Here is a 14,410-nt window from a genome sequence, read left to right as displayed (position 1 = left end):
GTTAAATAAATTGAAACACTGCCTTGGACTGTGGTAAATTTATTACTTTGAGCCCTTTCAGGAGAATGCCAGTCTGCTTCCCTAGGCAACATCCTCAGCCAGCCTTCTCTTCCTGTGTTGAAATGTGTGTGCTCACACAGCACCACTAAGCATTTACAACTAAGTGTTACCTGCTTGAATTTCTCATGAATTGGAAGTCCAAGCATTCTTCATTCCTGAAGGCCAGGCAATCGTGTGGATAAGTAAATGGAAGCTTCCAGGAATGGATAGATGGCTTCTGAGTTCATCTTCCCAAGCCTTAGATTCTGAGTACTTTCTTGTTTTTCCATGGAGATAGGAAAGTGATGATTCCTCAGCCTTCTGGTCATCCTGACCACTCACTCCCGCATACTCAGTTTCGCAAACGTATCTTGAGTGACAGCCACTTGCAGGGTACCAGAGAGGACACCCACAGTTCATAGATCTCTGACTGTGGTCACAGATGCTGCAGAATTGTTAAAGACGGAGCCATGAGGTCCTTTAGGGAAAATAGTGTTAGTGTTATTTCCACCGGTTATGTAATCTCTTTAGAATATTTCCGTATGCTCGCTTTGTTCTTGAGAAAAACGATTGATTTCTGTTGCTGCAGCTAAGCATTTGACAGGGGCCTTGCCCGTGTAGATGACTGTGTGTGGGGGCGGGGGGCTATCTTACTGGCGTTCCTGCCCACGACCAGCCCAGTGAGCCTCACTTGTGAAGTTCAGACTGCATTCTCTGCCGCCACCATCTGCCAGTGTCCACCCAAAGCCTTTGTGCCAACTGTGAGGACTTACCTTTCTGTGGTGTGGTGCCAGGGACAGGCTGACTGTTCCTGTGTGGAATACTGTAAACCGGGTGACTTTTTCTCAATGTGAATCCCAGGGTGCGGGTGAAAATCTCTCAGGATTCATAGATCCTGCCTATAAAAACATGATTGTCTGCCAAGTCCAACTGCCAAACTCTCAACATTTGTTATAGTTTCCCTCCCTGGCAATAATGGCTGGTCCTGATGGTGAGCTGCCACCACTCACCAGCTTTACGTAGCTGGCATTACACTGTAGCACACATTTCTACGCAGAACGGGTAGCAGGCACAGTGTGTACTTTCCAAGACAAAAAAGAGTCCAGGAAAAAACCTCTGCCCACTGCATTACATTAACTGTCTTGTTTAAAATGAATTGACTCTTGCTCTGGAAAAATCTGTGTATCCTCACATTTGCCCAGCTCTCACAGGATGGTGCCAAGTTGGCACCATTCCCCATTTGGGTGTGGCCGTGTAAGGTGGGCATTAGTAGAGGTCTGTTCAACACCCGTAATTTTCGCGCTCTTTCAGTCACTTGCATCTGGCATATAGAATCACCTGGAGCATTCAAATTCAAATGTCTACGCTTGGATTTCTGCTTCCATTGCGTTGAAAGCGCTGGGCTGTGTCTGATCGGCCACGAGTATAGGAACCATGGCGTGAGATCGCTGTTATGTTTTCCAGTGCATAAAGCGAGGCGGTTTTCGATCTGAATGTCGGTACCCAAATATAACACCCACCGTCCTAGTGATTTCTTTGAATGCAGCAGGTGTTCGGCAGCATCAGCGACCCAGGTGATAGACATAGCTCAGTGTCTCCAAAAAGGCTTAGAGTAGTCCTGAGGGACCACAATAGACACACATTTCCTACCACTGCTAAGACAAGACAACTACCCAAAGAAGCAATATCACAGGCTTCTAAAGGGGACAGAAGCGACTTGTCTGGTATCTGGGAGTTAAGTCAGGAAGTACATCCAGTGTAGTACAAATTTGAGTTTCACAGTTATTGTAGCTTCCTCAACTTAGCCTCCTAATAAGATTCCTAAACATAAATTCAGTATAAATGCAGAGAGGTTTAGGGAGAGGTTGCTTCTGGTTTTTTTTTTTTAAAGTGTTTATAGAAAGCATTTGAAAATGTGTTCATATTCAAATGTTATCTTGTACATGTGTGTATTCATGTACACACAGAGAGAGAGACAGAAGCTGAAGTATATAACTAAGTGTGGTCTTGGGTCAGTTATTACCAAATAGGCCAAGTTTCTCCCCAGTAAACAGTCTCTTGCAGCTGTGGATGTTGGCACCACCCCATCCTCAACAGGGAGTCATTTTTGCTGGGAACTGTCAGGGAAACTCCCTTGCCTACTTCTGGTCAGCTCCCCATGACAAATGAAAAGTAAGCCAGTTCTTAGCGACAGGGTCAGAGCCTCACGTCTCCTAAATGAAGCATGCGCTTTTTGACGCCTTTACCGCATCTTTTCCTCCCATCTTTCAGAATGTGTAACTGAAGCTTGTCAGTATCTATGGTGTCTTCCACTCTTTCCTGTAAAGACATTGCCAAGTTTTGTAGGGTTTTTCTTTTTGTTTTTAAACATAAGTTTGTGCTTATCTATTGGATTGAAGTCACAAGTACTTAGTCATTCATATAATCTATTCGGTGTCGTGTAGATTAAATTAGAACTGTTAGCCCCAAGAATCTTGACTATTGTAATTACCTTTGCATGGTACGTTCACGGCGGTGCCTAGAATGGTGTGTTCAGGGACACTATAATGGGGTCACTGGGAAGCACAAATAAAGGCATTCTAAAGACACCGAACAGAGGACCGTGGGGATGGTGAGGGGAAAGCAGGTAATACGCAACAGTCAGATTGGCTCAGCACAGACCACAAAGGAGGAGGGATGGTAAGAACACATTTACAGTAGAATTGTAAAGGGTTCTCCACATACGACAATACAGGTGAGCTCACAGGGTTTCAAAAAGAGGGCGAGCATTGTGGGTGTGGTTCTGCAGTACAGTATGAGGCCCTGGGCTCAGTTCTCAACAGCTAAAATAAACAAGAGAAGCAGGGTGAGTCTGTCGGTGAAGACTGGAATTTCTTGTGCCCATGATACTGTGGCTCCCTGTAGGTGCTATGCCCAGCACAGCACCAAGGATGAATTCAGAAACAAGGACATGGCCTTTTGCAGGAGAGGTAAAACCACCAGCTTAGAGAATAAGGTGCTTAATAGGCATAGTGTTGCACAACTTTAATGCCAGCACTCAGGAAGAGGAGGCAGGCAGATCTATACAGTCTCCATGTTAGCCACAGCTACTACATGGTGAGACATCTCTGGGAAAGAAAAGAAGGTATTTAGCAAATTCAGAAAGGAAATCTCGACTGTTGACAAGTTTGGGGACGCTTGAAGGCTGAGGGGTGGCTCTATCTTCTGGAGAATGGAGGCTGGGGTGATACCTGTTGTGTTCCTTCGTGCTGAATCTTTGTGCAAGAGCGCATTCTCACAAAATGTCACCAACATGAGCCCAAACCTGAGCTGAACAAAGAGGCCATCAGTGGGCATGCCAAACTGGAAGGCAAAAGCCCAGGAGGGCCTCAGCCCTACACAAAGGACTACAGACAACTGAGGGATGCTGGGAGCCGGAGAAAGGGAGGAGGAGCCCCCCAGGGAAGAGCATGGCAGTCGGTTGTCCAGTGTCCTGAAAACGTGCACACAAGTAACATTATACAGACTTAACAGGTTGCATATATGCTGGCAATAACTGTGTGTGTGTGTGTGTGTGTGTGTGTGTGTGTGTGTGGTGGGGGGTCAGGGTCAGTGTCTGTGCATGTTGAACCCAATGAACAGCATCCTTCAGATGCTGTTCACTTTCTTTTGGGACACGGTCTCATTAGGACCTGGGCCTCACCAGTTAGCTAAGCCAAGCGTCAGGAACCGGTCTGCCTGTCGTCATGCCGCTCCGGTGCCGGCATGGCAGGTTCACACAACCATACCTCCCGCTTTTGTGACGTCACTTCTACCCAGGTCCTCACGCTTTCCTAACAAGCACTTTACCTGCTGAGCTCTCTCTAGTCTTCCAAAAGTAAATAATTTTAAATAGAGTCTTCTTTTTAAAAAACGTGTTATAAATAATGTTCCTGAGGTTTACTTTTTAAAAAAAAGTTAACACAAAACCTGAGCCTGTAGAGCCAGAGGCCACTGTCTTGTGGACAGTGCTGTAAATATGTCTCTGCTATGAATGAAGCACGCGGAAAGTTATTCCAAAGTGCAGACTAAAGGCACAAGTTGGTCCTGACCAAAAAGTTTCAGCAGTGGTTAAAAATGCCTCCTCAGCAGGCTTTCCTTGTACAGTGCAGATCTCTGCAAACTTCTGATCAGACAAAAACAAGCTTATTTCTTTATTCAAGTTAATGCTGCCCATACTTTGATTATACCACGTAATTGGGGTAAATAAATTGTTGGTTAGAAGTTCTACCAACATGAGTTCTACTCCACACCAAACAACCATGCCCTTCCAATAAGAAATAATAGAAATATTAGAGAAGTCTAAAGTTCATTTTTTATGGATGTCAGTAAAGGATAAATAGTGACAAGTTTTACCTTGAAAGCATTTTCCAGGAGTAATCTTTTCCTTAGACATGGAAATGTGCTCACACCTTGTAAGGATGAGACGTGGATCTCCTTTAGCAAAATTTACTTTTTTTTTTTTTATCACTTCCTTTTCTTTCTGTTTCTGGTTTCCAGGCCCTGATTATATCAAGCAAAGATTTCAGGAAGGGGTAGATGTTAAAGAAAATCCAGAAGAAAAGGCACCAGAAAAGCCACCATCGCCAAAGGAATCCCCACATTTTTATCGCAAAGGCACGACACCCCCCAGGTCTCCTGAGGCAAGTCCCAAACAGAGCCACTCCCCACAACCTCCCTCCCCGAAGCCCACGAAGAAACAAAACCCCGGCTCAGGGGCAAGACTCAGTCAAGATAAACGGAGCGTGACTGAGGAGCAGGTGACAGCCATTGTCAATAAGCCCTTGACGTCAAAGGCTCCTTCCAAGGAACTCGGAGCAACAGTGTCCAAGTACTCTGGCCGCCACCATGTTCCCAACCCCAGCAACGGGGAGCTGCACTCTCAGTATCACGGCTACTATGTGAAACTGAACACGCCCCAGCATCCTCCAGAAGATGGGGAGGATGACCTCCATGGAGCCAACCAGCCTTCCTCAGCACTGGTATACAGGCCCTCGCCCAACAAGTGGAGTTCCCCTAGATCTGTGACAAAATCAGCTGCCAAAGAAAGCAGAGCTGAGCCAAAAGCCAAGAAGTCTGAACTTGCTATACCAAAGAATCCTGCAAGCAGTGATCCCTGCCCTCCTTCGGAAAAAGAAGCCAATTCAGTAAGTCTCGCAAGAACCCTTCCCTTGGGTTTGTCCGTGGAGCAGCGCGGGGTGGGTTATTTTCCATCTTGACCACAGCTAGGCCGACAAGGATCCACTATGTTGTTAGAACTGAGCATGACATGTTTATAGCTCATGATAGCAAATAGTTCTCTGGTCAGGAATTCTGAGCCTACTAAGGCACCCACTATACACAGTTCAGATAGGGCTAAGGCCTGGCCAGCCAAGGATGGTCTCGACAGTTAGGAAGTATCAGTGTGTCTTAGTAATTACCTACTCAGTGGCCCCTAGAAGGGAAACATGGCCACTGCCCACAGCTGGTGCCTCTCTGCTTAGCAATGAGGAGCTCCGAACCTCCCTTGTCTTCACACAAAGGACTATCATCAGCAGCCACGGTAAATTCTCATAAATGTGTGATCTGTATTTTACTTAAGTTCTGCAATAAGAATATTTTTATCCCCAAATGAGAAGCTTTTTATGACAATGTAATGACTTTATAACTCATCTCCAGGGTGTGTATGCTTCTAGATTCAGCTGTCTAATAGATACTAACCATTGATGTGTCTTGGGCAGGTGAGATTATTTGAGGGGGGCAGTAAGATGTGTTATTGATAAATGTCTACTACATGGCCCTTGACATGCCTTGATTTGGTGAGTACCATATAGAACTTGGATTTTATCAAGTTCAGAGAATTTATGGGATCTGAAGTTTTTTAGAATCTCTTTTCTAAAGGGACTGATTTAAAATAAAGTGACACGTTAGCTTAGTCCTGCATGCCTCTGGGTGGTCAGGTTCACTATGAAATACGTAAGACATGGCCTCTTAATGGGTACTGGCAGCTTCAGAAACAGGTATATGAAAGGCTGAACTGTAAACTTGGCCAAGTAGATGGATTATAGACTAGCTTAGCTTAGCTTTGTTCCTTTTATTCATGGAGTTAAACAATTAAAATTCATTTTTTGAATAAACTCATGTTAACTTTTGCTAATATATGTACATATTAACATTGGTTATTTTTTCATTCTTCACTTTTTCATTAGCTAAATATAAATTAAAGACAGACCACTATAAGGCATTTTGATTATTTAGTAAGCATTTGGTTTTTAAAGTGTTTGAACAACGATAAATCGTTATCTGTTATTACAATTCTACCTCTATCAGTCCATTGCATGAAACAACTAATTCTCAGACATTCAACTTGAATATTTATGAATAAGGCTTCATGGAAATACCATCTGCCTGATTAACAAGGGGCAAATCTGAACAGTACCATCATTCCATCAGTGTTATGCCTTTGCCTGCCCAGTAGGGCATTTAATTTTCCAAATACCACAAGGGAAGAATGTGCCCATCATCCCCCTCATCAGCCTGTGATGGGGGGGGGGAATCAATGCTGTAACCCTATAAACCTTTCTCTGTAGTAGCACTGTGTGTTTGTAAACACGTCTCCACTGTATTTAGGAAAAGCATAGGTTTTACTAATGTGTAGAATCTGCTGGTTCTTGAAGTAAGCCAAGCAACTTCCAACTCGGGTTCACTGATCAAAATGCAAGCTACATATATATGAGATGGTCTCAGCATCCATTCCTCTGCCTTGAAGTTCAGGCTGCCCTGGGAATGACCATCCAGACCTGGAAGGCAGGATCGACTTGGCCCTCAGTGTGAAAATTGCTGCCTCTCTAATAGCAGCACGGAGCCCTCTTCGCTGGAGTTAGGGAAGTAACACATCACTGTCAGAGTAGCCAGTGGGTGACCATGGAAACGGTGCAGTGATATCTACTTGTCCAAGGCCCTGCGCAAGTTCCACGCTTATAACGGTCTACAATCCATAGAAATGTTCACACCAGAGCAGGCTCTAGGGAATGCCCATAATAAATGGGCCAGTACTCTCGGTGATTAGAGGTTATGTTCCTAATGCAATTCTGGAGAGAGTAAATGCTCCGAGGGAGGAGTTATTATCATTATCAGTGACATACTGGTTGAAGTGAGAATTGGGTACAAGTGGCTCCATACACTCTGTTTCTTCACCTTTACCCTGGACCAGAAAGTCTTGTAGAACACATACTAACAGAGGAAATTAAGTAGGCGGTAGGCTCCTTCCTGTAAGAATTGCAGCCCTCCAGGAGAAACTTGTAGCAGCCTGTAGGGTCTGCAGGGTCAACTTGAGCTGGATATCTCCTATTTTGACTTCCTCTGTTTTTATTTTCCTAACTGCCTGAAGGTTTCTCCTGGTCTTTACTTATCGTTGGCCTTGCTCCCTGTCACACCTGTCCCAGTCAGTCTGAGCAAATAGGACTAAGCTTTTCTTCATTTTGCTATTTTAAGCCACCACTGGCCACCACAATCATATTCATGGGACTTCACCATAGAGCTTTTTCACCCGGTGACCTGCCTACGGTGTCTGAAGAAAACCAAGGCCACAGCTTGCTACCCACCTTTTAAACACAGCGTCCCCAGCTTTTCATTTCCACCTGGCGGCTGCTGCGGCTGGGGCCTCCCATTACTGGTCTCTACGCTCGTCTTCCCCGAGTCGTCTTTTAAAATAGCTCCCTGACTGCAGCTACACTGGCAGGGTAAATATGCCTGCATATTGGCACATGTACCGGATAAATACATGTGTATGTGGTAAAGCATCCATTCATCATTCCTTGGTGCCAGATTAGAGGTAAAATGAGATATGGGATGAAAGACAGCAAATAAGCCCAACCCGAGACAACTTACAAACCCAGGGTACTAGTCCATTCAATAGACTTCATGTAAATGCACAGAACATTACACCAGGGTTTGTAAAATGGGAGTCAAAGATTCGCACAGAGCGTCAGTTTGTTTTGGTTTCCCTTTTGCTGGGATCAAGCCCAAGGCCTGCCTTATGTGAGCCAGGTGGGTATTACACACCCAGCCCTGTCTTCAGTTTTGGATGCCGGTTTCAGAGGCACTCGCTGGCTGATTCTGTCCTGAGTCCTCTTCAGACTCTGGACTCCACATGGTTTTGTTCTAACCCAGTATGTTTTTCTCCATCCTTCATGCACCCATTATCTATGAGAGGAATCAAATGCACTAGCCCGGAATTGAATCCCAAATTGTGGGCACTCACGAATAAAGTCTAAGCAAAGCACAGAGTAGGCATAACATTGCTGTGAAAGGTTATCACTAGGATTTTGAGTTCTGAAAGTTTCTACTTCTTAAGCTTAAGCTTGCCTTGGTTTGGTTGAGAAGTTGCGAGGAACAGAACTCACCATTTATTGCAACCAGCCTCGCTCCATAGTCCAGCCTAGCTCTAAACTGATGGCATTTCTCCTGTGTGCTAAGATTCCGGCGTGACCCACCATGCCTGGCTCACCTGTGAACCGAGTAGTTGGAAGTTAGTAAGATTTTGTTTCCCTGATATAGATGAAAATGCTACCTTGAACTGTGTTAGAAATCGCTTTTTAAACTAAGGTCTGAGCTTTAGCAGAGTTAGCGAAAAGAGCCCAAAGCACCCAAGTGAAAGCCTGACATTTAACCCTGGTTCTAAAGAACCTTGATTCGTAAATAGCCTGTAAATATTCTGATACACTTATCCTCTTGAAGCCCTCTAGACGGGAACTAATAATCTCATGTGAAGAATAAATAAGAGCTAAGTGATAATCTACTTAGAGATGCTTGGTCTACTGCCGAGCATTTAAAACATGTTTTTTTCTTCCATCTACGTGCGGCTTAAGAGATGGGGGATGGCTTCTTCCCCGTGTCCCTCCCTCCCTCCCTCCAAGGCCCTGTCTTCAGTCCCCATGACCCACTTTACTAACAAAGCGTTTGCTCTTTAATGCAGTGAGTTCGCCTGCTTTGTTCAACATCCAGACCACCAGCACCTAGGGATATGCTAGAAAGCGGTGGGTTGTCCTTGAACGCTGGCTCCGTGGAGGATCTGGATGCCCCAGGAGTCAGGCATGAGGGACATAGTGAGGACAAAGTCAACATTGTTACCGTGGCGCCGAGTCTGTGTGGAGAGAGTGTGCACCGAGAAGGGGGTTGACAATAAAACGTGGCAAGGGATACAACGGAGAAAGCCCAGGGCGCCCTGACCTCCACCAGATAGCTGCCATCCACAAGCACAGGGTAGGGATGTCCTTCGGTCAGTGATAGGTGACCTAAACCAAGCTCCCACCTGGAAGATGAACACTTGACCAGACTTCCTTACTATTGAATCCTGTCACCAGAGAAGGTACATGTGATGCCCCCCGTCACCTTGTTTTAGCACAGACGTATTTGGTACTGGGCGTGTGGCTGGTTCCTTTTGTGTAAACTTAATTAGTAGAATAATTAACTTTGACTGGAGAGATGGCTTGCAGTTAAGAGCACTGCCACTCAGACAGAAGACCCGGGTTCAGTTACTAGCACTCACATGGCAGCTCACATGGCAGCTCATACCCACTTGTAATACTGGTAGATCCAAAGCCCCCTTCTGGTATCTGTGGGCACGTGTAGGAGGCGCAGAGGTCCTATGTTCACAGATAAGCACTGGGGGACACAGGAATGGTAAACACAGAGGGTTGTCTCTTTTAGTGGAGAGATATAAGCTATTTTCTGCCCAGGAGGCTGAGTGGATGTGACTGAGAGCCTGGTAACTTTTCACTATCTCGTGTAGCTGAGACCACACTGGATCTTCCTCCAGACCCTCGTCTTGAGCTTTTCTTCTCAGTTATCTACTGAACCCATGTTTTAGGGCTGTACAACGCATTTTTCAATGTGGTTAAGTCTTAAGTTTTGCTATACTACAAGACTGAGTTAATTAGCACCAGTAAGCTGCTTCCAAATTGCACTGTGCTTAAATAGTCCTAAAATAAACTACTCAAGGTCAGACTCTCAAACTTTGAACCAACACCGACTACTGAATCCTGTTGAGCCAGACTGCCTTCTTGCCTCTCACAGATCAACACTCTATAGGTCATGGTATTTGCAGAGACTTCCCACACACACACACACAAGCACATACATCCATTCAGGAAACATGTTCATACACATGAAAATAAATTTTCCAAAAGCCAATTCATTTACCTACAACATAAAGGCAGTCTAGAACAATACTGTTTTATACCAAGATCTTATACTTCTAATAAAGATGGATTCTTCAGGCTGAGCCTGTAACTCATCTGGTAATTTTCCTAGCATGGGCAAAGCTGTGTTCAATCCTCAGCGGCACATAAAGCAGGCTTGGTTGAGATACGCCCCTAACCCAGCACAGTGGGATGTATAGAAAGGAGGATCAGAAGTTCAAGGCCATCCTCAGCTACATAATGAGTTCCAAGGCCAGTGTAGGACACACAAGGCCTATAAAAACAAAAGCACCTGAATGTTTTCCTGGATTTCTCTAAGGAGAGGAATAATTTCCTATAATTTTATTCTCATTTTCTAACGCCTTGATGAGAGACTGCCCTTCCCTTCTGAATCTGTCACACCTGAACAATAACTATGTATCCAAGTCCCACAAGCTCCCAGCTCCTTTCCAGTGACCTTTCCCAAATGAGGCCACCAATTGCGTGGGATGAATAGAGTAAGTTATGTCAGAAAGAAATTTTTGAGATGAGGTCTCACTGCGTAGCCTTACTGTCTAAAACTGACTCTGGAGACCAGACTGACTTCGAACTCACAGACCTCTGCCTGCCTCTGCTACTGGAGTGCTAAGATTAAAGGTGTGCGCCACCACACCCAACTTAAAAACAGTGTTTAACTTAATTCAGATCTAGATTTTTAGTGGAAGTTGAACAGTGACCCCATCTAAAGGTAACCTCGTCCCTGTTTTTAGCTCACACCTTTTGGGAGGGCTGTTGACTTTCATGCCTTAGTTTCTTCAGCCATGTTTGCATGCTTTTATTTCTGGTAATCGCTTCCGGTGCTGGATTGGTGTCGAGTAGCCATACTGACGTGGGAACACTGCGTGTTCTGTTCTGTTTTCTCCTTCAGGGCCCTAATTCCGTCATGATTGTCCTGGTCATGCTGTTGAACATCGGGTTGGCCATTCTTTTTGTTCACTTTCTGACTTGATTGGAATTAGGAAAGGTAAGCATAGCCTTAATCTCCGTACAGAATTACAACAACATTGTTTTCTCTGATTCCAATTTACATTTTTTTTTTTTTTTAAACAATGACATTGCCTTTCACTTTAATGCTGGCTGTACCTGAATGTCACTCAGTACGGTTATTTAATGATGTAACTGTTGACCCGTCAGTGAAGTCTGACAACTAGTGGAGTTAGCCCACAGTACTGCCATGGTGTCCTCAGCCATTTAAACAACATACCCCAGGCAGACTCAGGCAAGGAGGCTGGAATTGGGATGGGATCACAAGAGAGATGAAACTTGGGAAAAGGAGCCAGAGGACCTGTTCAGTTCCCCCAAGAATGCTTTGTGTTTTTCGGGGTCCCCTGGGAGCTGAAGCGCACAGCCATGGTGCAGAGCAAAGCTTAATAATGATTCTTTTTTAAAATCTGCTGAAGCAGCCCTATCCGGTGAAGTTCTTGGCATTGGCTGCTCCATCTGTCCTAGCAGAGTGCGACTAAACTGGAAACGTATGGACCGGCAACTTTTTTTTTTCTTCTTCTTGATGGAAGTCAACAGCTGCCTTACTATTTTACCATCTGACGTTTTTAGTAGGGAGCTGGGGAGAGAAGACTGGCCAAGGAATGCGGGCCGAGGATTGTGTTGCGGTGGGCGCGGTTCCAACATTCACTGCTATCTCATTAGAAGAAGTAGGCGGTGGTAGCGTCACTCAGCGGTCTTCTGCAGTGACCTGCTGCTTTTAACGTCTCCTGGAATGTTCTGGGGGGGAAAGTTACATTTGCTTGTGCACGACTCTGCTCATGTTTGCCGTTTATTTAAATAGGATGTATAAGTCATCTTCCACCTGCAGTCCTGGCCGGACGAAAACACACAGGTTGCATCTCAAGGAAAAGTAACAAAAAAAAAAAAAAAAAAAAAAAAATAGCGCTGTTTATTTTGATAGCAATACGTCATCTTTGTGTTGTTTATTCTTTCTACGCCAATAAAGAGCTATTTATCTTTAAGATGTAGAGGTCTGAAGGTCTCATATCTTCCAAAGAAATAATTTAATTTTAAATATTTTTACCGTTGCTGAGGTGAAGGGTTGGCGCACTCAGGAGGTGCTTGCTTCGTTTTTTAACGCTGAAGAAGAGAAGTGTAGTCAGAACGTTGCATGGATTGCAGTAATCAGTGGCTAAGGGTCCGGTTTCATTGCTGACGTACGTTACAACCAAATAAAATCTGGTCAGTGGCTGTGTCAATTCCCATGAAAGTTAAGCAAGATGCTATTAATAGCTCCTCTCTTTCTCCTCCCTGCCCCCTGACCCAACCACACATTTTGATTGAATGCATTCAGGTAGATGATGAAGCTCTGTTAAGTCCATGCCCCCCCCCCAAATTCTCTGCCTTCAACACTTTTCAAAGTTGCTTTGTAATTTTAAATTTTAAAGACATAGATGGTTTTACTTTAAATATCTGTCTTTTGCTGTCCTGTTTCGTTCTGGTGTTGCTTTATCATTATTTTATTATTATTATTATTACATAATCTACTCAGAAGCATGCTTACCTAGAGAAACTATGGGATATTATATTAAAAAAAAAACTTATTCAAAAAGAAATCAGGGGAAGAAAGGTATGTCTGAGTCTCTTGAAGGCCTAACTGCTCTAGATCTCAGCCTTGACGTCATGGTGTCAGCCGAGTCTCTCACCCTTAGCTACCTTCTCAGTACAGGAGGGACAGTGTGTAATTCCAGTATCAGCACAGGTATGGGCTGCATGCATCACCACCTGCGAGGTAGTAACCCAGTGGTGGTTTTGTTTTTTGTTTTGTTTTTTTTTTTTTTTTTCAGTTTTTGCAGAAGTGCAATATATTAAGACTCCTGGGTGTGACCAACATGGATTAAATAAGGCAGAAAGAGAGCAATGGAAATAAAATTACGACTTGTATATTTATTTTTTACATTTTGCTTTGACTTTTAAATTTAGAAAGTCCATTTTTACTCAAGAACAAACTAAGTCCCTGTGTGGATCTCCACATTCTCTTTGATCCTTCCTACCCCTGTAGCTCCTTATGCTCGGAAGTTGAGGGGTTTTGTTTTGTTTTGCTTTTCTAAAGAAAATAGAATATTTAATCTTAAGTGTTTATTTAAATGTGTAATGCTTTGAAAATAATGGGCAACAGAGAACTAAAGGATGTTTATAAAGTGAGCATGTTGGCTCCATTTATAAATATATATATGATTTATAAGCTTTTTTAAAACAAAGCTCAAATTGTGGGTATTTTTCTAAAATGTGCACAGCTGTATTTTCCATGAAGGATCTTTCTAATAGGTTGTTATACTGTACTCTACATTTTGGACAGCACATGAAGTCTGCCAATGTACTTAATAAAACATGACTTTGCTATTTAAAGTTTCTTGCTGTGAAAAAGAAATCCCTGCCAGTGAGTTCCTTAATTTATATAAAATCCTTGACACCAAAATGTTTAATGTACAGTTTCCACAACTGGAACTGCTCTAATAAAAAAAAATGTTGGTTATTAATAAAGTTTGTGGTGTCTGCCTTTCCTTTGTGAGTAAATTCTTGTCTAAAGTGTGTGGATTTTAGTGATGATGGTATTAAAAGACACCTCAGATAGGGACATGGGCTTAGCAGGTTTAGGCGCTTGCTGCCAAGCCTAACGATCCGTGTTCAATCCCCAGGGCCCACATGATGGAAGAAGAGAACTGAATCCTGAAAGCAGTCCTGTGACTTCCACACACAATGCCTTGGCATGCCTGTGTTCACACACATACATGCCAACAAATAAAGAAGTGTAATGACTCTTGCTAATTTTTTTTTTTTTTTAACCAAGTGATGAGAGTTTTGTTGGAATGTTGGTGGGGGTCGTATTGAATCTGTGGCTTTCTGGGTAGCGTAGACAGTTTATTATGATAATTTTATTTTATGCCATAAGTAAGGTATATTCTTCGATTTATGACGCGTATGTAGAACACTGTATTGCTGTCCCCTTTCTGTAGGACGTGGCCATCACCATTTTGAATCAAAGTAGCTGTGGTCACCATAGCGCACCCACAAGTTCAGGAAGAGGAGGGAACTGTCACAGCCTTCATGGACCTCCTTCCATGCCCAATATAATACAGAGGGCAGCAAATGCCTGGGTGGGAACTGCTCTGTAACATAGCTGTTAT

The 14,410-nt window shown here is 43.8% G+C and overlaps 1 protein-coding gene across 2 annotated transcripts in view; it reads left to right on the top strand.

Moving 5' to 3' along the window:
- Jph1 (junctophilin 1) overlaps window positions 1-12,222 on the top strand; it is a 78,024-nt gene extending 65,802 nt beyond the window's left edge. The window contains exons 4-6 of one of the 2 annotated variants that reach the window (XM_051196511.1): window positions 4,558-5,204; window positions 11,146-11,241; window positions 11,681-12,222. In XM_051196511.1, the coding sequence (XP_051052468.1) occupies window positions 4,558-5,204; window positions 11,146-11,226 (728 nt within the window). In that variant the 3' untranslated portion in view covers window positions 11,227-11,241; window positions 11,681-12,222. Of the gene's footprint in view, window positions 1-4,557; window positions 5,205-11,145; window positions 11,242-11,411; window positions 11,499-11,680 lie in introns of those variants that run through there. The other variant, XM_051196520.1, reaches the window with a different exon arrangement.
- The last annotated feature ends 2,188 nt before the right edge of the window (window positions 12,223-14,410 follow it).

Source organism: Phodopus roborovskii, unplaced genomic scaffold (genome assembly GCF_943737965.1).
Source record: "Phodopus roborovskii unplaced genomic scaffold, PHOROB, whole genome shotgun sequence".
Classification (NCBI taxonomy): Eukaryota; Metazoa; Chordata; class Mammalia; order Rodentia; family Cricetidae; genus Phodopus; species Phodopus roborovskii.
This window is presented reverse-complemented; position numbering and strand designations above follow the sequence as displayed.